We start from the raw sequence: 25,392 nt of genomic DNA, 5'->3' as shown, positions 1-25,392 counted from the left end.
ATATCAACATTTTTAATACCATGGGACTTTCCCTAATTCATCTCAACAAACACTCCTGGGTTCTACTGAAAGTGTCCAACATTGCTATTCAGTGCTCTATTTGCCTTAAGTTCGTGTTTGTTTCATGATTTATATGATGTCCATTCTATTATTGAAAATCAGTCTTTTGAAAGTTCTTCAAGTGCATCACTTTCTCAACCATGGCATCCTCACTATTTTTTCACTGTCAGGCCAGTCATATCGTACTTGATATTCTGTGTTGCTAGGGTCATAGGTGGCACGACCTAGGGGTCGCTGATGCAGGGTGAAGTCAGGGGAAGGGTTGATGTTGAAGGCACTAGTTGGTATATCCATTGGAGGGCGCCCATATTTGGTCATGTACTCTGTCCTTCCAGGGAAGGTTGTGTTGATGCCTGCCTGTTCCTGTACAGAAAGTGTCTGCATGCTGTGTGGTGATGTCATCTTTGGACGCTGTAGACCAGAGGAGTTGGCGTTGTATGTGTTCTGGCTCTTGAGTTCCAGGAGTTTCTGGCTGTAGGATGGTGGATTTTCTTGACCAACGCTGCTACTAAATGGGTAAAGTGTGTCAATTGTCCTGTATCCTGCAAAATAGAAAGATCATGGTCAGCACAATGCTTGTTCCATTTAAGAGGGGATTCAGCTTGAAGTTGATAATGATGCTAACCATTCATAGGACGGAATGGGAAAAAAATCTATTTTTTTTCCTGTGTTCACTACTTATCTTACTTATGTATTTGTCCTGCAATGACCTGAAGTGGACAACACATAAACTGAACAATAAATCCAGATACACTTGTTGCAAGACAATATCACACTTTTATAGTCATTTCTACCAAAACTTCTTTATTACCAGGCATGGTAGGCATTATACCCTGATAAATATGGCAAATGATTAAAAATGATTCTCAAATTGACAGTAACCAACTGAACCACCAGCTTTAGTGATTTCTTGTCTGTGATTTTTGAATTTGATAAGTTTTTGTGTGTTGTGTAACATACATGTATCCAGGGTCCAGGTCTGATAATTATCACAAGCATGCCTGTCTGGTTGTTTGGAGTGGATACAGTTACTGATGTTAATATTAATAGGTATAGAAGTGGTGACAATCATGTAAGTTTTGCTGGCTCATACAGAGAGTCTCTGTTTAAGAATGGTGACAACAATACACACTTCTATATACTGTACCTGCAGGTATAAGCCTACTTAGTAACCTTTTACGTACCTAAGTGGATTCAGTGGGAGTTTTTATGTAATAACGGTGTTTAACAATCGGATCAATTTAGAAACACCATTGCAATGAATTCAAATCAATGTTATATATCTATATCTGTTGTGGTCAAAAAGTGGAAAATGTATCATTTTCACAGAAAAAAAATCTGAAATGACTGACTGATATTACAATTTTATAAATGTTACAATTTCTAAAAGTTCAGTTTTGAATTTTGTTTTCACTAGCTATATAAATGGATTTAGAATGAATGTAATACAAACCTTATACCTAGTATCATAGACAGTACTGACTTAATTAATAACCAGGTAACTTTGTTAATAACAAAACACCTGTATCCAGACACAGGTTAAAACGGGTAACATTAACCCTTCCACAAATAACTGTAGATTTTTTCACCAAAAATCCTTATCACATCCTGGTGTGTATCACTGAGAAATACAAACTATTGGTATCACAGACTTGTCACCATCAAACAAATTATATATCAATTAAATTATCAATGAAATATAAACACTTGCCACATAATGTGCTGCCAATCCAGGGTAACTTGTTTTGTTGTATGTAAGAGCGATAGGTCAGATCGTTGCCAACTAGAGATGGAATATGTGTATCAATACGTTGATATACTTCATTGGTTTTCTATTGTTGCAGTATATACCTGCACACAACACAATACACCACACCTGAGTAACTTAGTTCACAGGTAGATCAAGTCTCGTTAAAACCAAATGCTATAAAGGTATTAAATATTTCAGTAGTTTGCTCTAGCCATACCTGGTTCTTTCAGCTCCACCACGACTGAAATACACTATATACCTGTACACAGTGGGTAGTGCCTAGCTGATTAAAAATGTGGACGGTATTTAAATGTATAGAAAAACGATTTGTTATGGCTGTAGTTCCATAAACTTAGTTAATCAATAGATAATATTTATAAACATTCTACTGGTAGGTGGAGGTCTGGGGCTTTATTCCTACACTTTCTCCAGCCAGATCTCTACATAAAGACCTGTATAATCAACTCTCATTTACAACACCTTGAAAAGTCAATAATTTGAAGTTCTTCTGAATTTAAATGTTTGCTGCCAATAAGATGTTTTCATTTAGAAAGGCTATTCAAAGGTTTAAATATGATATATATACATCTCTATATTGTAGATTTTCGATATTACAAAAATGAAATGTTTACAAAGTAGTACTAAAGATACAATAGTGAAAAGCACCTTTAGTACAATTTTGGCATACAAACAGCAACATACATGCTATTTTGTCTTTCTAAATCTTGTAAGCAATGTTAAGTTCTGGTACCACTATGTGTCCTATATGAGAGAATTTAGACAAAATCGCCCTTCTTGCCAATTGTTTCCACAAAAGTTGAACCCAGGTCTTAAGTCAAAGCTCTACAACCAAAGTCAATGGAGCATGTGCCATCCGCAAAGCAACAGGGCCTCAGACTGTACTAAACATTATACAATCCACACCAGACTACTAAACATTATACAATCCACACCAGACTGTACTAAACATTATACAATCCACACCAGACTGTACTAAACATTATACAATCCACACCAGACTGTACTAAACATTATACAATCCACACCAGACTGTACTAAACATTATACAATCCACACCAGACTGTACTAAACATTATACAATCCACACCAGACTGTACTAAACATTATACAATCCACACCAGACTGTACTAAACATTATACAATCCACACCAGACTGTACTAAACATTATACAATCCACACCAGACTGTACTAAACATTATACAATCCACACCAGACTGTACTAAACATTATACAATCCACACCAGACTACTAAACATTATACAATCCACACCAGACTGTACTAAACATTATACAATCCACACCAGACTGTACTAAACATTATACAATCCACACCAGACTGTACTAAACATTATACAATCCACACCAGACTGTACTAAACATTATACAATCCACACCAGACTGTACTAAACATTATACAATCCACACCAGACTGTACTAAACATTATACAATCCACACCAGACTGTACTAAACATTATACAATCCACACCAGACTGTACTAAACATTATACAATCCACACCAGACTGTACTAAACATTATACAATCCACACCAGACTGTACTAAACATTATACAATCCACACCAGACTGTACTAAACATTATACAATCCACACCAGACTGTACTAAACATTATACAATCCACACCAGACTGTACTAAACATTATACAATCCACACCAGACTGTACTAAACATTATACAATCCACACCAGACTGTACTAAACATTATACAATCCACACCAGACTGTACTAAACATTATACAATCCACACCAGACTGTACTAAACATTATACAATCCACACCAGACTACTAAACATTATACAATCCACACCAGACTACTAAACATTATACAATCCACACCAGACTGTACTAAACATTATACAATCCACACCAGACTGTACTAAACATTATACAATCCACACCAGACTGTACTAAACATTATACAATCCACACCAGACTACTAAACATTATACAATCCACACCAGACTACTAAACATTATACAATCCACACCAGACTGTACTAAACATTATACAATCCACACCAGACTGTACTTAACATTATACAATCCACACCAGACTGTACTAAACATTATACAATCCACACCAGACTGTACTAAACATTATACAATCCACACCAGACTGTACTAAACATTATACAATCCACACCAGACTGTACTAAACATTATACAATCCACACCAGACTGTACTAAACATTATACAATCCACACCAGACTGTACTAAACATTATACAATCCACACCAGACTGTACTAAACATTATACAATCCACACCAGACTGTACTAAACATTATACAATCCACACCAGACTGTACTAAACATTATACAATCCACACCAGACTGTACTAAACATTATACAATCCACACCAGACATTATACAATCCACACCAGACTACTAAACATTATACAATCCACACCAGACTGTACTAAACATTATACAATCCACACCAGACTGTACTAAACATTATACAATCCACACCAGACTGTACTAAACATTATACAATCCACACCAGACTGTACTAAACATTATACAATCCACACCAGACTGTACTAAACATTATACAATCCACACCAGACTGTACTAAACATTATACAATCCACACCAGACTGTACTAAACATTATACAATCCACACCAGACTGTACTAAACATTATACAATCCACACCAGACTGTACTAAACATTATACAATCCACACCAGACTGTACTAAACATTATACAATCCACACCAGACTGTACTAAACATTATACAATCCACACCAGACTGTACTAAACATTATACAATCCACACCAGACTGTACTAAACATTATACAATCCACACCAGACTGTACTAAACATTATACAATCCACACCAGACTGTACTAAACATTATACAATCCACACCAGACTGTACTAAACATTATACAATCCACACCAGACTGTACTAAACATTATACAATCCACACCAGACTGTACTAAACATTATACAATCCACACCAGACTGTACTAAACATTATACAATCCACACCAGACTGTACTAAACATTATACAATCCACACCAGACTGTACTAAACATTATACAATCCACACCAGACTGTACTAAACATTATACAATCCACACCAGACTACTAAACATTATACAATCCACACCAGACTGTACTAAACATTATACAATCCACTGTACTAAACATTATACAATCCACACCAGACTGTACTAAACATTATACAATCCACACCAGACTGTACTAAACATTATACAATCCACACCAGACTGTACTAAACATTATACAATCCACACCAGACTGTACTAAACATTATACAATCCACACCAGACTGTACTAAACATTATACAATCCACACCAGACTGTACTAAACATTATACAATCCACACCAGACTGTACTAAACATTATACAATCCACACCAGACTGTACTAAACATTATACAATCCACACCAGACTGTACTAAACATTATACAATCCACACCAGACTGTACTAAACATTATACAATCCACACCAGACTGTACTAAACATTATACAATCCACACCAGACTGTACTAAACATTATACAATCCACACCAGACTGTACTAAACATTATACAATCCACACCAGACTACTAAACATTATACAATCCACACCAGACTGTACTAAACATTATACAATCCACACCAGACTGTACTAAACATTATACAATCCACACCAGACTGTACTAAACATTATACAATCCACACCAGACTGTACTAAACATTATACAATCCACACCAGACTGTACTAAACATTATACAATCCACACCAGACTGTACTAAACATTATACAATCCACACCAGACTGTACTAAACATTATACAATCCACACCAGACTACTAAACATTATACAATCCACACCAGACTGTACTAAACATTATACAATCCACACCAGACTGTACTAAACATTATACAATCCACACCAGACTGTACTAAACATTATACAATCCACACCAGACTGTACTAAACATTATACAATCCACACCAGACTGTACTAAACATTATACAATCCACACCAGACTGTACTAAACATTATACAATCCACACCAGACTGTACTAAACATTATACAATCCACACCAGACTGTACTAAACATTATACAATCCACACCAGACTGTACTAAACATTATACAATCCACACCAGACTGTACTAAACATTATACAATCCACACCAGACTGTACTAAACATTATACAATCCACACCAGACTGTACTAAACATTATACAATCCACACCAGACTGTACTAAACATTATACAATCCACACCAGACTGTACTAAACATTATACAATCCACACCAGACTGTACTAAACATTATACAATCCACACCAGACTGTACTAAACATTATACAATCCACACCAGACTGTACTAAACATTATACAATCCACACCAGACTGTACTAAACATTATACAATCCACACCAGACTGTACTAAACATTATACAATCCACACCAGACTGTACTAAACATTATACAATCCACACCAGACTGTACTAAACATTATACAATCCACACCAGACTGTACTAAACATTATACAATCCACACCAGACTGTACTAAACATTATACAATCCACACCAGACTGTACTAAACATTATACAATCCACACCAGACTGTACTAAACATTATACAATCCACACCAGACTGTACTAAACATTATACAATCCACACCAGACTGTACTAAACATTATACAATCCACACCAGACTGTACTAAACATTATACAATCCACACCAGACTGTACTAAACATTATACAATCCACACCAGACTGTACTAAACATTATATAATCCACACCAGACTGTACTAAACATTATACAATCCACACCAGACTGTACTAAACATTATACAATCCACACCAGACTGTACTAAACATTATACAATCCACACCAGACTGTACTAAACATTATACAATCCACACCAGACTGTACTAAACATTATACAATCCACACCAGACTGTACTAAACATTATACAATCCACACCAGACTGTACTAAACATTATACAATCCACACCAGACTGTACTAAACATTATACAATCCACACCAGACTGTACTAAACATTATACAATCCACACCAGACTGTACTAAACATTATACAATCCACACCAGACTGTACTAAACATTATACAATCCACACCAGACTGTACTAAACATTATACAATCCACACCAGACTGTACTAAACATTATACAATCCACACCAGACTGTACTAAACATTATACAATCCACACCAGACTACTAAACATTATACAATCCACACCAGACTGTACTAAACATTATACAATCCACACCAGACTGTACTAAACATTATACAATCCACACCAGACTGTACTAAACATTATACAATCCACACCAGACTGTACTAAACATTATACAATCCACACCAGACTACTAAACATTATACAATCCACACCAGACTGTACTAAACATTATACAATCCACACCAGACTGTACTAAACATTATACAATCCACACCAGACTGTACTAAACATTATACAATCCACACCAGACTGTACTAAACATTATACAATCCACACCAGACTGTACTAAACATTATACAATCCACACCAGACTGTACTAAACATTATACAATCCACACCAGACTGTACTAAACATTATACAATCCACACCAGACTGTACTAAACTTTATACAATCCACACCAGACTGTACTAAACATTATACAATCCACACCAGACTGTACTAAACATTATACAATCCACACCAGACTGTACTAAACATTATACAATCCACACCAGACTGTACTAAACATTATACAATCCACACCAGACTGTACTAAACATTATACAATCCACACCAGACTGTACTAAACATTATACAATCCACACCAGACTGTACTAAACATTATACAATCCACACCAGACTGTACTAAACATTATACAATCCACACCAGACTGTACTAAACATTATACAATCCACACCAGACTGTACTAAACATTATACAATCCACACCAGACTGTACTAAACATTATACAATCCACACCAGACTGTACTAAACATTATACAATCCACACCAGACTGTACTAAACATTATACAATCCACACCAGACTGTACTAAACATTATACAATCCACACCAGACTGTACTAAACATTATACAATCCACACCAGACTGTACTAAACATTATACAATCCACACCAGACTGTACTAAACATTATACAATCCACACCAGACTGTACTAAACATTATACAATCCACACCAGACTGTACTAAACATTATACAATCCACACCAGACTGTACTAAACATTATACAATCCACACCAGACTGTACTAAACATTATACAATCCACACCAGACTGTACTAAACATTATACAATCCACACCAGACTGTACTAAACATTATACAATCCACACCAGACTGTACTAAACATTATACAATCCACACCAGACTGTACTAAACATTATACAATCCACACCAGACTGTACTAAACATTATACAATCCACACCAGACTGTACTAAACATTATACAATCCACACCAGACTGTACTAAACATTATACAATCCACACCAGACTGTACTAAACATTATACAATTCACACCAGACTGTACTAAACATTATACAATCCACACCAGACTGTACTAAACATTATACAATCCACACCAGACTGTACTAAACATTATACAATCCACACCAGACTGTACTAAACATTATACAATCCACACCAGACTGTACTAAACATTATACAATCCACACCAGACTGTACTAAACATTATACAATCCACACCAGACTGTACTAAACATTATACAATCCACACCAGACTACTAAACATTATACAATCCACACCAGACTGTACTAAACATTATACAATCCACACCAGACTGTACTAAACATTATACAATCCACACCAGACTGTACTAAACATTATACAATCCACACCAGACTGTACTAAACATTATACAATCCACACCAGACTGTACTAAACATTATACAATCCACACCAGACTACTAAACATTATACAATCCACACCAGACTGTACTAAACATTATACAATCCACACCAGACTGTACTAAACATTATACAATCCACACCAGACTGTACTAAACATTATACAATCCACACCAGACTGTACTAAACATTATACAATCCACACCAGACTGTACTAAACATTATACAATCCACACCAGACTGTACTAAACATTATACAATCCACACCAGACTGTACTAAACATTATACAATCCACACCAGACTGTACTAAACATTATACAATCCACACCAGACTGTACTAAACATTATACAATCCACACCAGACTGTACTAAACATTATACAATCCACACCAGACTGTACTAAACATTATACAATCCACACCAGACTACTAAACATTATACAATCCACACCAGACTACTAAACATTATACAATCCACACCAGACTACTAAACATTATACAATCCACACCAGACTGTACTAAACATTATACAATCCACACCAGACTGTACTAAACATTATACAATCCACACCAGACTGTACTAAACATTATACAATCCACACCAGACTGTACTAAACATTATACAATCCACACCAGACTGTACTAAACATTATACAATCCACACCAGACTGTACTAAACATTATACAATCCACACCAGACTACTAAACATTATACAATCCACACCAGACTGTACTAAACATTATACAATCCACACCAGACTGTACTAAACATTATACAATCCACACCAGACTGTACTAAACATTATATAATCCACACCAGACTACTAAACATTATACAATCCACACCAGACTACTAAACATTATACAATCCACATCAGACTGTACTAAACATTATACAATCCACACCAGACTGTACTAAACATTATACAATCCACACCAGACTGTACTAAACATTATACAATCCACACCAGACTGTACTAAACATTATACAATCCACACCAGACTGTACTAAACATTATACAATCCACACCAGACTGTACTAAACATTATACAATCCACACCAGACTGTACTAAACATTATACAATCCACACCAGACTGTACTAAACATTATACAATCCACACCAGACTGTACTAAACATTATACAATCCACACCAGACTGTACTAAACATTATACAATCCACACCAGACTGTACTAAACATTATACAATCCACACCAGACTGTACTAAACATTATACAATCCACACCAGACTGTACTAAACATTATACAATCCACACCAGACTGTACTAAACATTATACAATCCACACCAGACTGTACTAAACATTATACAATCCACACCAGACTGTACTAAACATTATACAATCCACACCAGACTGTACTAAACATTATACAATCCACACCAGACTGTACTAAACATTATACAATCCACACCAGACTGTACTAAACATTATACAATCCACACCAGACTGTACTAAACATTATACAATCCACACCAGACTGTACTAAACATTATACAATCCACACCAGACTGTACTAAACATTATACAATCCACACCAGACTGTACTAAACATTATACAATCCACACCAGACTGTACTAAACATTATACAATCCACACCAGACTGTACTAAACATTATACAATCCACACCAGACTGTACTAAACATTATACAATCCACACCAGACTGTACTAAACATTATACAATCCACACCAGACTGTACTAAACATTATACAATCCACACCAGACTGTACTAAACATTATACAATCCACACCAGACTACTAAACATTATACAATCCACACCAGACTGTACTAAACATTATACAATCCACACCAGACTGTACTAAACATTATACAATCCACACCAGACTGTACTAAACATTATACAATCCACACCAGACTGTACTAAACATTATATAATCCACACCAGACTGTACTAAACATTATATAATCCACACCAGACTGTACTAAACATTATACAATCCACACCAGACTGTACTAAACATTATACAATCCACACCAGACTGTACTAAACATTATATAATCCACACCAGACTGTACTAAACATTATACAATCCACACCAGACTGTACTAAACATTATACAATCCACACCAGACTGTACTAAACATTATACAATCCACACCAGACTGTACTAAACATTATACAATCCACACCAGACTGTACTAAACATTATACAATCCACACCAGACTGTACTAAACATTATACAATCCACACCAGACTGTACTAAACATTATACAATCCACACCAGACTGTACTAAACATTATACAATCCACACCAGACTGTACTAAACATTATACAATCCACACCAGACTGTACTAAACATTATACAATCCACACCAGACTGTACTAAACATTATACAATCCACACCAGACTGTACTAAACATTATACAATCCACACCAGACTGTACTAAACATTATACAATCCACACCAGACTGTACTAAACATTATACAATCCACACCAGACTGTACTAAACATTATACAATCCACACCAGACTGTACTAAACATTATACAATCCACACCAGACTGTACTAAACATTATACAATCCACACCAGACTGTACTAAACATTATACAATCCACACCAGACTGTACTAAACATTATACAATCCACACCAGACTGTACTAAACATTATACAATCCACACCAGACTGTACTAAACATTATACAATCCACACCAGACTGTACTAAACATTATACAATCCACACCAGACTGTACTAAACATTATACAATCCACACCAGACTGTACTAAACATTATACAATCCACACCAGACTGTACTAAACATTATATAATCCACACCAGACTGTACTAAACATTATACAATCCACACCAGACTGTACTAAACATTATACCAATCCACACCAGACTGTACTAAACATTATACAAACCACACCAGACTGTACTAAACATTATACAATCCACACCAGACTGTACTAAACATTATACAATCCACACCAGACTGTACTAAACATTATACAATCCACACCAGACTGTACTAAACATTATACAATCCACACCAGACTGTACTAAACATTATACAATCCACACCAGACTGTACTAAACATTATACAATCCACACCAGACTGTACTAAACATTATACAATCCACACCAGACTGTACTAAACATTATACAATCCACACCAGACTACTAAACATAATACAATCCACACCAGACTACAAAACATCAATCCACACCAGACTGTACTAAACATTATACAATCCACACCAGACTGTACTAAACATTATACAATCCACACCAGACTGTACTAAACATTATACAATCCACACCAGACTGTACTAAACATTATACAATCCACACCAGACTGTACTAAACATTATACAATCCACACCAGACTACTAAACATTATACAATCCACACCAGACTGTACTAAACATTATACAATCCACACCAGACTGTACTAAACATTATACAATCCACATCAAACTGTACTAAACATTATACAATCCACACCAGACTACTAAACATTATACAATCCACACCAGACTGTACTTAACATTATATAATCCACATCAACTTATGAAATGTTTAACATCATTCCATGTATAACCAATATCCTTTCAGTTAAACAATAATCCCTTCATTTACTGCTGAGAGATACAGACATAGATATTCTGTGTATGGCCCTCAGAAAATAGACACTGAGATTCTGGGTATGGATCAACCTTAGCATGTAAGTTAAACTAACTGCTTTAAATTCAATCCTAGTCCCCCAAAAGTAACTTCACTTTAGGGGATACCTAGACATGTTCCCGTGAGTGATTTGAACTGTCAACTAAAACGGAGGTCTATGGATGACACGTTATGTCCTATCTTGTCGTTTATCATCTTTGGATTCAACCATAACTAACACATCCTTATTTTAGCTTTGGACCTATTACCATATTCAAATATTGACACATTTGCCCTTGACCTTCAGTTTGACAGTCCATGTTTCCATCAACATTTGTTTGAGTCTCTTGACCTTCCAGCCGTCCCTTGACCTTCCAGCCGTCCCTTAACCAACAAGGTTTTTACTTAGACTATTGTTCCTTACACAGCCCTTGACCCTTGACCTTCCAGCCGTCCCTTGACCAACAAGGTTTTTACTTAGACTATTGTTCCTTACACAGCCCTTGACCCTTGACCTTCCAGCCGTCCCTTGACCTTCCAGCCGTCCTTTGACCAACAAGGTTTTTACTTAGACAATTGTTCCTTACACAGCCCTTGACCCTTGACCTTCCAGCCATCCCTTAACCAACAAAGTTTTAATTTTAACAATTCTTCCTCTGACAGCCCTTATCAGGGTCACTTCCTTTATTTCAATCCCCTGATGTAGCATTTGACTACCGAAACAATTCTCAGCCAATCAGAAACCTTGGTGACCATCTTGAATTTTGTGATAGTCAAATGATGTTACTTGGATTGTATTACAAGAGGATCCAGTGAGCCATCCAGTTTTATGTCTCTATGTGGAAAAATTTACAACAAAACCTTATAATTGATTTAAGATTTCTCAGTGCAGCCAATCCCACAGCCTAAATTGTTCACCATTATGTACAAACAAATACTGTCTCCTAGTAAAAGGAAAAATAAATCAATTTGATATAGAAATTTTAGTTTTCAAAATTGTCTATAATATCCTATCTTAAATATACATGGAATATCATTGGTTTAACAAGTCCATTGTAAAGCTCACTGAATTGATCTGTTAAACTTGATTAAACTTTTGGTTTGGCAGACTTTTCACTTTTATATCAGATTAATTGATTTAATCCTGTGTCGGCTAATCTCTAAACAGCACAGGTACAAGATAAATAATACAAAGCTGCTGGATGTAGGTCAGACTTTGTGTTGCATAATATGGTTACCGGCTGGTTTACTTGTACATGCTAAGCTGACTTAGAAATCCTGATTACAAGTGTAGAAAGACATAACTTATTGAAGGTTCGATCATGATATTATAACATCATCATCAGAATCTAGTTTGTTGCAGCTGATTCAATGTTTAACACTGTGTTCACATTTTATTATGGTTATTCCACAGACTGATTTGTAAACTCATGACAACTTTACATGTTTCATGTATATTTTTTTGTGATTTTGTCGATATTAAGAAGCGCTCAGGACTCTGGATTTAAAAGACCTGAAAATTATAGGAATATACAATGAATTAAGGACCAAATACGTATGATAACATTATGACATGAATGACAGTTTGATCATGTCAGGAAGGGTTGGCACAAGGAGAGATTTATCATCACACAGATGACTATGTGATCTGATAGTCAGATAAAAATCTGTTGTTTGTGAAAATGATGAGAATCACATTCAAAAATGAGAACTTGAGAACTGAAATAGAATTTAATGATTAATTGGTGGATACTTCAAGGTCAAAAGTGACAAATCAAATATTTTGATTTACATCAGATAAGCACATGACTTATGAAAACAACATGAGGAAAAAGAGTCTGAAGATTTACATGAGGTAGGTGGACATGGGGTATCACAATGTAACTCCACACAGCTGATCAAAAGAAATTTTATGACAAAGATAAAAAAATAACCACTTTGGATGAAAAAAAAAAAAAACATCTACCATTCTGATGTACAATTTTCCATTGCAGGTGGTCAAAAAAGTTAGTGGGTTTTAGTGCCAGAGGTGTTGCTGTAACCAGCATGTATCATTTTAATTCACTAAAATGATAGGATCATCAGAATATACACATCTAATTTTCTTTTGAAATAACCATGTACTGGTACTGTATATTACAAAACCTATTGAATTATTGTTCACCTCCCATTCTAGATATGAAACTGTCATTCAATCACTTCCAGTTTTCCTCAGTCACCTTCTAGATTTTGAAATTTAGGCCCTTACCATCACTATCAAGTCCTAGAAGGACAAAACAGCTGTATGATGCAGTTTGATTCATAATTTGGCTCTCCTTATCAAATTATAATTCAGAAATGATGGTGAATTATTCAAATCACCCTATGTTTGTGATCTATTGCCCATTCATTGACAATTCTTGTTAATTTCTCGCATGTCAGATGTAGGTGCCCCTTAGTCCCTGTTTGATCTTGGGACTGATCAGAACACAAAATGGCTGACAGGTGGACATTATGGACATTGACTGAAAGTTTGTTGCTGCTATTTCCTGGAAAAAAAATCTTCATCAGTAATAAAGAGGTTCGGAATTACCCCACACTGTAACGATTGATAAACTCTTCATCAATAATAAAAAGGTTAGGGCTTTTTCCACAAAATAACCACTGGTAGATTCTTTATCAATAAAAAAGAGAGTAGGGCTTATCCTACAAAGTAAACTTTGGTACACTCTTAATCAATAATTGTTTGGTTACAGTTTTCCCAAAACAATAACATAAAAATTGAGAATGGTCCATCTAGTTTTTCTAAAGAGATAGTAATGACAAACTTTCATTGTGAAAATCCATGTCAGCTGCCTGTCAGCCATTTAATTTTTTTAAGCTAGACCTAACTCAGTTACAGTTTCAGTCTCTGGAACTAGATGTTATAACCAATCCTCACTTTCTGGGAAGTCAAAAAATTTCAATGAGTTCACCATGATGTCTAATGGGCATTCAAATCTCCTAGAGTTACTTCCCTTCGTCTTCACTGTTAGATGGCAAAGTGATAAGCTTAACAGCGAACTGGGGTTGAGAATTCAATTTGTTATGCAGTGTAATGTATATATACCTTTGCTGTGAGACAAGCAGGTACTCTAATAAAACTTATCAAAACTGACAGACTAGTTGTTCCTGACACAATTCAGATTGATATCTGCATCAATCATGAACTAGCATTACTCTTGTTTAAAGTAATTCTGCGTGACTGGGTGATGTGGCAGAACATATACATAGGATCACCAACAACACTTTTCAATTCTAAGTGACAACCAGCAACAGTAATTGTCATAAAGACTCTTGAGAAAATATCTTTTGAAATAATCAATACACCAGCAGTAACATTATAGATATGATCATCATAAACCTTTGTACCATGTTTCATGAAGATCGTCGTAAAACTGGTTATAGAAATCTATAAACAGCAGCATCAGTAAGACATTAAGGCTAGGTCTCTAACAGCAATGAGGAATTCAGTTTGTTAGATTGATCATATTAGTCACTGCAAAAACTAAAAAAATTACTGTGGTGTCAGAAAATCTTACGTCTTCACAGCATAAAATGATGATATGAGACAAAGACACAAGAACGATGCCTTTACAGTACCTAGACTTGAACTTGTTATTATGCTCCATACTGTAAGTAATTATGCCTTTTATAACCTCTTTTAAAGATTAAAGTTATTCTGGGTCCAAAATTCATTGCCACTGACGACCTCTTGTTTTGGAACTTTAAATTATTTCAGTGAATTATAGATTTTACACAAATTCCACTGTTTTGAAGAAATTATATTCAAAATTTCGAATTTGGTTGTTGATAGTCATTCGATTCGATTGCATTGCATAAGATTGCTTATATCTCACATTTAAGGTTACAAAATTATACATTATCAGCATGTTTTATCTTTCAGTAATTTTAGTCAAAGTCCAAGATGGCCTGTCAGCCATTTTGTTTTTCTGATCAGTTCGAAAATCAAACAGGCAAATCTAGGAACCAAGATCCACTTACATATGAAATTTAGTGATTTGAACAATCCACCATCTAATGATGGTGAGCTAAATATTAAGAAATCACCTTGTATGGTAACATTTGGTAAACATACAACGATAATTAAGAAAGACAGGTGTTAAGTGTACATGGTGATCTTTAATGAACACTTTTTCACTTATTGAAAAGGGCCTACCTCGTGTGGTGATCTTTTGAGGTCCACTTCCTTGTGCAAAATGGACCCGTGACCCTAAGGCTGCTGATTTCACACGGGGAGGTATCATGCTTGTTATCTGTCTTGGAGTAAAATAACCTGCTAAAAAAGGAATGAAAATAAAACTGTAAAAATGTTTTGTACATGATAGCATGTTCCAATTTTAACAAGGATAGTAGGAGATTTGGCATTGATGAATCAGTGCACCTATACAATGAATGCAACTGAAAACAAACAATAAACTTCAGTACAAGCTTCAGTAAAAATGCCCAAGAAAGGAATTACAACTTGAAAAAGATACAATGGCATACGGTAAATAAAATTTATCCTAAAATAAGGTTTCTCAGATCATTAAAACAACAAAATCAGTATCAGCTTAACAACATTATGAAGTTTTTTGTAAACCTACCAAGTGTGTAACGTAGGATAAGTTGGATATATGACACTTACTTAGTACTATCTACAGCATACAGCCCTTGTTGACCAATGAAATGTGTGTGACGTACACAATACCATGACAACACCATATCAAGGGAATTTACAAGGGATTACCTGTACTGATGTTATAACTAAGACTAGGACAAGGGTTTACCTGTATTGATGTTATAAATAAGACTAGGACAGGGGTTTACCTGTATTGATGTTATAAATAAGACTAGGACAGGGGTTTACCTGTACTGTTGTTATAACTAAGACTAGGACAAGGGTTTACCTGTACTAATGTTATAACTAAGAATAGTACGACAGATTACCTGTACTGATGTTATAACTAAGAACAGGACAACAGACTACCTGTACTGATGTTGTAACTAAGAATAGGACAACAGATTACCTGTACTGATGTTGTAACTAAGACTAGGACAAGGGTTTACCTGTACTGATGTTATAACTAAGACTAGGACAGGGGTTTACCTGTACTGATGTTATAACTAAGAATAGGACAACAGATTACCTGTACTGATGTTATAACTAAGACTAGGACAAGGGTTTACCTGTACTGATGTTATAACTAAGACTAGGACAACAGATTACCTGTACTAATGTTATAACTAAGAATAGGACAACATATTACCTGTACTGATGTTGTAACTAAGACTAGGACAAGGGTTTACCTGTACTGATGTTATAACTAATTATAGGACAACAGATTACCTGTACTGATGTTATAACTAAGACTAGGACAAGGGTTTACCTGTACTGATGTTATAACTAAGACTAGGACAGGGGTTTACCTGTACTGATGTTATAACTAAGAATAGGACAACAGATTACCTGTACTGATCTTATAACTAAGACTAGGACAAGGGTTTACCTGTACTGATCTTATAACTAAGACTAGGACAAGGGTTTACCTGTACTGATCTTATAACTAAGACTAGGACAAGGGTTTACCTGTACTGATGTTATAACTAAGACTAGGACAAGGGTTTACCTGTACTGATGTTGTAACTAAGACTAGTACAAGGGTTTACCTGTACTGATGTTATAACTAAGACTAGGACAGGGGTTTACCTGTACTGATGTTATAACTAAGAATAGGACAACAGATTACCTGTACTGATGTTATAACTAAAACTAGAACAAGGGTTTACCTGTACTGATGTTATAACTAAAACTAGGACAAGGGTTACCTTTACTGATGTTATAACTAAGAATAGGACAAGGGTTTACCTGTACTGATGTTGTAACTAAGACTAGGACAAGGGTTTACCTTTACTGATGTTGTAACTAAGACTAGTACACGGGTTTACCTGTACTGATGTTATAACTAAGAATAGGACAATAGATTACCTGTACTGATGTTATAACTAAAACTAGGACAAGGGTTACCTTTACTGATGTTGTAACTAAGACTAGTACAAGGGTTTACCTGTACTGATGTTATAACTAAGAATATGACAACAGATTACCTGTACTGATGTTATAACTAAGACTAGGACAACAGATTACCTGTACTGATGTTATAACTAAGACTAGTACAAGGGTTTACCTGTACTGATGTTATAACTAAAACTAGGACAAGGGTTACCTTTACTGATGTTATAACTAAGCCTAGGACAACAGATTACCTGTACTGATGTTATAACTAAGACTAGGACAAGGGTTTACCTGTACTGATGTTATAACTAAGAATATGACAACATATTACCTGTACTGATGTTATAACTAAGCCTAGGACAACAGATTACCTGTACTGATGTTATAACTAAGACTAGGACAGGGGTTTACCTGTACTGATGTTATAACTAAGACTAGGACAGGGGTTTACCTGTACTGATGTTATAACTAAGACTAGGACAACAGATTACCTGTACTGATGTTATAACTAAGACTAGGACAACAGATTACCTGTACTGATGTTATAACTAAGACTAGGACAACAGATTACCTGTACTGATGTTATAACTAAGACTAGGACAGGGGTTTACCTGTACTGATGTTATAACTAAGACTAGGACAAGGGTTTACCTGTACTGATGTTATAACTAAGACTAGGACAGGGGTTTACCTGTACTGATGTTATAACTAAGACTAGGACAACAGATTACCTGTACTGATGTTATAACTAAGACTAGGACAAGGGTTTACCTGTGCTTGGTCGCTGTGTATCTATGTAGCCCTGTGGTGCACTTTGGTCCATCCAGGAAGTAGACATGCGGAAAGGCTGCCTTGAGCCACGGGTCAAATTATTTCTGTAACCAGTGTATCGATCAGTCACACCAACCTGGTCACCAAATTGTCTTACACGGTCAGCTGCACACTCAGTGTATGGCCCTAGTTCCTGAAGAAGTCATAAAGAGTCATTATTTTTGTGATATGTGATGTTATATTAAACACCTAGTACATTAATATTCTCAGTTTTTAATGAAAACCATTCTATTAAATATTTTCATATTAATGAATTATCACATCCTACACACGTTCTTTTGAACTGATCCCTGTAACATGAAAATTGTCCGTCATTCAAAGCCTCAAATGTCTTGTTATTAATTATATTTATTAGAAAATCTATGACCATTTGTAATAGAATGATATGGATTATAAATAGCTATTATAGCTTAACTACTTTGGAACAGGCTGGTAAAAATCAGTCTCTATAGTGTATCTGAGTCAAACTTCAATTATATATCATACTTCAAATCTCTTTTTACTCTAAAGTGTCCCATGCTTATTTAACAAAGATTTGTCTTTGTGATCCCAACGGTGAAGAAGTAGATCCAATCACAAATAGTTTGAGAAAGTTCACTGCTCCGCTTGACTATGACCAGAAAATAAATTTATTACCAAAGAGATGATTTGGTGATAGGTATATAATATTACCTGTTGAGGATTTATAACTTTTTTCCATTGCCCAGTAATAGGTATAATTTCACCTGTTGTAGATTTAAAAGGTTTTCCATTGCCCAGTGATAGGTATAATCTCACCTGTTGTAGATTTGTAATATTTTCTATTGCCCACTAATAGGTATAATCCCACCTGTTGTAGATTTTTAACATTTTCCATTGCCCACTGATAGGTGTAATCTCACCTGTTGTAGATTTTTAACATTTTCCATTGCCCACTGATAGGTATAATCTCACCTGTTGTAGATCTATAACTTTTTTCCATTGCCCACTAATAGGTATAATCTCACCTGTTGTAGATTTATAACTTTTTTCCATTGCCCACTAATAGGTATAATCTCACCTGTTGTAGATTTATAACTTTTTTGCCCATTGCCCACTATTGTCCATAGGTATAATCTCACCTGCTGTAGATTTATAACTTTTTTCCATTGCCCACTAATAGGTATAATCTCACCTGTTGTAGATTTAAAAGGTTTTCCATTGCCCACTGATAGGTATAATCTCACCTGTTGTAGATCTATAACTTTTTTCCATTGCCCACTAATAGGTATAATCTCACCTGTTGTAGATTTATAACTTTTTTCCATTGCCCACTAATAGGTATAATCTCACCTGTTGTAGATTTATAACTTTTTTCCATTGCCCACTAATAGGTATAATCTCACCTGTTGTAGATTTAAAAGGTTTTCCATTGTCCACTGATAGGTATAATCTCACCTGTTGTAGATTTATAACTTTTTTCCATTGCCCACTAATAGGTATAATCTCACCTGTTGTAGATTTATAACTTTTTTCCATTGCCCACTAATAGGTATAATCTCACCTGTTGTAGATTTAAAAGGTTTTCCATTGTCCACTGATAGGTATAATCTCACCTGTTGTAGATTTATAACTTTTTTCCATTGCCCACTAATAGGTATAATCTCACCTGTTGTAGATTTATAACATTTTTCCATTGCCCAGCAATAGGTATAATCTCACCTGTTGTAGATTTAAAAGGTTTTCCATTGTCCACTGATAGGTATAATCTCACCTGTTGTAGATTTATAACATTTTTCCATTGCCCAGCAATAGGTATAATCTCACCTGTTGTAGATTTAAAAGGTTTTCCATTGTCCACTAATAGGTATAATCTCACCTGTTGTAGATTTATAACATTTTTCCATTGCCCAGCAATAGGTATAATCTCACCTGTTGTAGATTTAAAAGGTTTTCCATTGTCCACTGATAGGTATAATCTCACCTGTTGTAGATTTATAACATTTTTCCATTGCCCAGCAATAGGTATAATCTCACCTGTTGTAGATTTAAAAGGTTTTCCATTGTCCACTAATAGGTATAATCTCACCTGTTGTAGATTTATAACATTTTTCCATTGCCCAGCAATAGGTATAATCTCACCTGTTGTAGATTTAAAAGGTTTTCCATTGCCCAGTGGTGATTTTGTCTAATGTTGACTTCCTGAGCCATTTCTATTGCCCTGTTGGCCATTACAGATTTATATTCATTTAAGAATCCAGCTATCTTAATGAGTATGGCACCAGCACCTAAAACAGAAAACAGAAAGCATGAAAAAGGATACTGCATTAATATTGGTGGTGATAAAAAGCCAACTACCCAGTACTAATATATGGTACAATTGTCAGTATTTTCAGGTACAGGTCACAAGTTTGATTTCAACATTATTTCTCTGGTATTTCTGTAACCCCTTGACAAACTCTTTTTCTAGAGGGGAAATATTTCATCCTTGTAAAGTACCAGTTGTTAAACCTACCAGTTTGACTCACAGTGTATATATCCAACTATTTCGGTAAAGGGTCATACTATTAAATAAAATGTCTTACGTTTGATTTCCAGAAGAGAAAAATGAAGATCTTTTCTATAATGACAGCGATATAAGTACCCCTGAAAAGCTTTGAACCAAAAGGTAAAATATTAACCATTTTTTTTTTTTATAAATTTGATCACATCCTTGTCATTTAAATCTTGATGTTAAGTGTTATTAGTTCAAATGTAATATCACTGTTTCCCTAAGGGAACAAATGTTTCATGTTGAAAGGAAATACTAAAACCCACAGAGGAAAGTGAACATGTAAGATAATGTAGCTTGTTCTTAACAAGCTATTTTTAAGTGCATTGTATCTACCATGTATATCTGTAGCATTCACAATAAATATTGACAATTATGCTCTAACTTCCATCACAGACCCATATTTAGGCAATTCAAGACTACATCTACCATGTAATGACCTAGTTCATCAGGTTGAAATTATATCAGAGGTTCTGCATATGAAAGCCTAGGAGACAACCAATCTTTGTTTGAGAGAATTATGTTAGAACTGATAGTGTGGGAGGGTAGCTTTGTAGGAGTCATTTGTTTTAAAATCTAAAATTGAAGAGGGCAGCTCATTCCATACAACAATAGCTCTTGGAAAAATAATGTTGTTTACAGGTATCTTTGGGGTAGAGTGTTTGGTAGGAATTAATGTGCATGAGAAAATATTGTCTGTTGTGTTTGGGGTTAGAGACTGTTTCTGGAACCTCCCCTCCTCGATAATCCAGGGGTTACAATCACTTTTGCTCTCTGCAACCATGGAACATGCCATGGCAAAATTGAAGGTTCCATGTGCAACACCTTGTGGACAAGTCGAAAATGCTAGTTTGATCCTTTGATGTACATTAAGCAAATCTTGAGTTCGCATAACAGTATATTGTAATGGCTTTGAATATGGGTGTCGCTCCTTCGTCATCTGCAATGGGAGCATATCAGCCTGCGGTTGGTCAGATGTTTTTCTCCTTCATCCAATCAAATTACTTTGTTTGTGCTTTCAAATCTGCCATGGCACATTCCAGGGGTGTAGAGAGCTTAAGTGACCATATTGCCTGGATTATTGAGGATGGGAATGTCCTAGATTGAAACAATGTTATGTAAAATGTTCTATGTCTGTCCAAGGGGCTGTTCAGTCAAGTTATCTACCAACTAAATTAGTTGTGGTATGAAATCTCCTGCTGGCATATAATGCAGCCTCGTGTTGCATTATTTCTATCAATACCAGAGTTTAAATGGGATTCCAAGGACTAAGTAAGTTGTAAGAACTTGTGGCCAGTCCCTTAGATGAATATAATTTTTGTCACAAAAATATCCCCAAATGTGTAATTTAATTTCAAGATCGCTCTTTATTCTTGTAGCTAGACCTTATCTTTAAATTTCTCATGAAGATGACAAAACCTTATTGGCTTTGCCTGTGATATTATTAATATGGCAGTGTAGTTGGGGATAAGTATTAAAAGCAAACTGAAAGAACAACCCCTGTGTTTGACACTTTTTAGGTTTTACGATAAGTCTATAGAACTGCATCAAGTCATTTCTTCAATCGTGGCTCTCAAAGTAACTTCAATACGTACATGTCCAATACACGTGTTAGTCACCTACTGTATAAATATTAATAAATGGTAATTTAATGTTTGTTATTTACCGCGAGCCTCCTCATCATTGAGTTTACTTCCCCAATCTGGAGAAGTTGTTAAGAAGTTACTGTCCAACAGGATATGATCTAAGGCATTACTGATGTTATTCAGTTCTGTTGCGATTTCAGCCGTGTAATAATATTGTCCACTTTCGATAATTTCCCTGATTTCTTTATCCAAACTACTCGATCCTGTTTGTAGTGCCGGGTGGGTTCGCATTCTCGTCGTGTACATCTTGAATTTCCCTCTAAACTTCGGTTCCGCCACTTAATTATAAATCGGCTTTCAATTTTATCTGATGCGATTAAATTCACTATTCCAGTATCAAAAGTACCGTCGTTGGCAACGACCTGAATATCGATTCCAATGTAAACAATTTCACAATCAAGCGCGAAAGGCCGCTCATTTATGCGAGGTTAAACAGCTTAGGATTTAAACGCCAGAAAGATTGTGATTAACAGGTGCGCGCATTCGGAACTCATGTATGTACTTCGAATATAAAGCAGTCCGATGACACTCGAACGCATACCGACAGCATGGCGGGAGAGTTTGACACTTTCAATCAGCAGAAAAATTTAGGACTACAAGGTATCGAGACATCGGTTCCGGGCCGTTATGTATTTTGTAAGGGCCAATTTGCCAATTTCAGATTAGAACCATCCATCATATTTTTTTGTGAATATATATTTGTATTTAGCAAATTTGTGTATTTTTTTTCTTAATTTACATGTCAAACATCTCCCAGATATCATGAAATAACTAATCCATCCATCATAGAAAGCAAGTGATTTGTTGTCGCCTGTCCAGTGAATAAAAATCGATAAGGAATAGTTGGACACGCCTTCTTGCATTTTTTTGGTTACGAAAGTCCAACCCAGGACGTCTTATAATGAAAAGTGCTGATTTTTAAGATATCACTTCTGATGACTCCTTTCTGATTTTAATTCACTAGCGAATTGCAGACGACAGATGAAATTAACTTCATTTAAATAGTTTATAAAAAGAGTTTTGCTAAGAAATATGGTTCATTTAAGAAGAAACAACCAAAATATAAAGGTGCACACATCAACACAGATATCAATCACTTTCATATTATTATTTTATTTTGCTTTTTCCGTCATCAAATTGTAATTCCCGTTCAAATGATGCTTTCTGTATTACTTCACGATCACTTTAAGCTATCTTGGTGTCAGTTCATCAACATAGCGTAGCGGACAAAAAATGATTGTTAAGGGGTCCGAAACGAATGTGCCATGGATATTATGGACCTGATTAATTCATGCCATTGACAGCTTTTTTAATTGCCTCTGATCAGATTGAGTTAACTGTATTGAGCATTGATTCTTTTTGCCCCAACTAATCCTAGACAAAACACAAGATTGTCTGGATGAAATCTCAGTGGAAAAATCAAACATATTTTTCCATGAGCTTATACATAATTTATCTGTATCGCCTATTTGTCTACTGCTGTAATTTTTATAATGAATAGGCTTAAACCACATGCCTCTGAATTCTTTATGAATAATTAAGGGATTACGAATGTACCAACCTGGTTTAGAAGCCAAGAAAGATAACTCTTACTACCTTGTTGGTAACTTACTAGCTGGAAACAAGTTGTGTTATGCTGGTTGTTATTACAAAAACTAAGTAGAAATTTTGAATGCTAAAACATACCAAAGGTGTATACAAATTGATTATCAACTACTGGAAATTTACAGGTATATGTAATGTACATCTATGGTTAAGTAGAACTACTAGATCAGACATCTAACTGTGCTGGGTGTCTATTTACATGTATCTCATTTTGTTTCTGTTTCCCTAGGGAAACATTATTTGTTTATTTTCTATTGGAAATAGTTCAAACCTCGATAGAATTATTAATTTAAGATGACATTTTAATGAGATGCACATATTGACCTCAGCCGACTCCCAGGGACTGACGGGCTGGGCCAAAAA

The 25,392-nt window shown here is 35.3% G+C and overlaps 1 protein-coding gene across 1 annotated transcript; it reads right to left on the bottom strand.

Moving 5' to 3' along the window:
• Positions 1-65: 65 nt before the first annotated feature.
• On the bottom strand, positions 66-23,670 carry LOC132556914 (uncharacterized). The gene is made up of 5 exons (XM_060221370.1): positions 23,445-23,670; positions 21,370-21,515; positions 19,210-19,402; positions 16,603-16,722; positions 66-602 (listed from the first exon to the last, which is right to left on the bottom strand). Exons 1-5 carry the CDS (start codon positions 23,668-23,670, stop codon positions 187-189), a joined length of 1,101 nt encoding a protein of 366 aa, XP_060077353.1. The 3' UTR covers positions 66-186.
• Between the last annotated feature and the right edge of the window lie 1,722 nt (positions 23,671-25,392).

Source organism: Ylistrum balloti, unplaced genomic scaffold (assembly GCF_031769215.1).
Source record: "Ylistrum balloti isolate Yb309-2 unplaced genomic scaffold, AGI_CSIRO_Ybal_v1 Utg370600, whole genome shotgun sequence".
Taxonomy (NCBI): domain Eukaryota; kingdom Metazoa; phylum Mollusca; class Bivalvia; order Pectinida; family Pectinidae; genus Ylistrum; species Ylistrum balloti.
The sequence above is the reverse complement of the archived record's forward strand: the minus strand, read 5'-3'. Positions and strand labels throughout refer to the sequence as shown.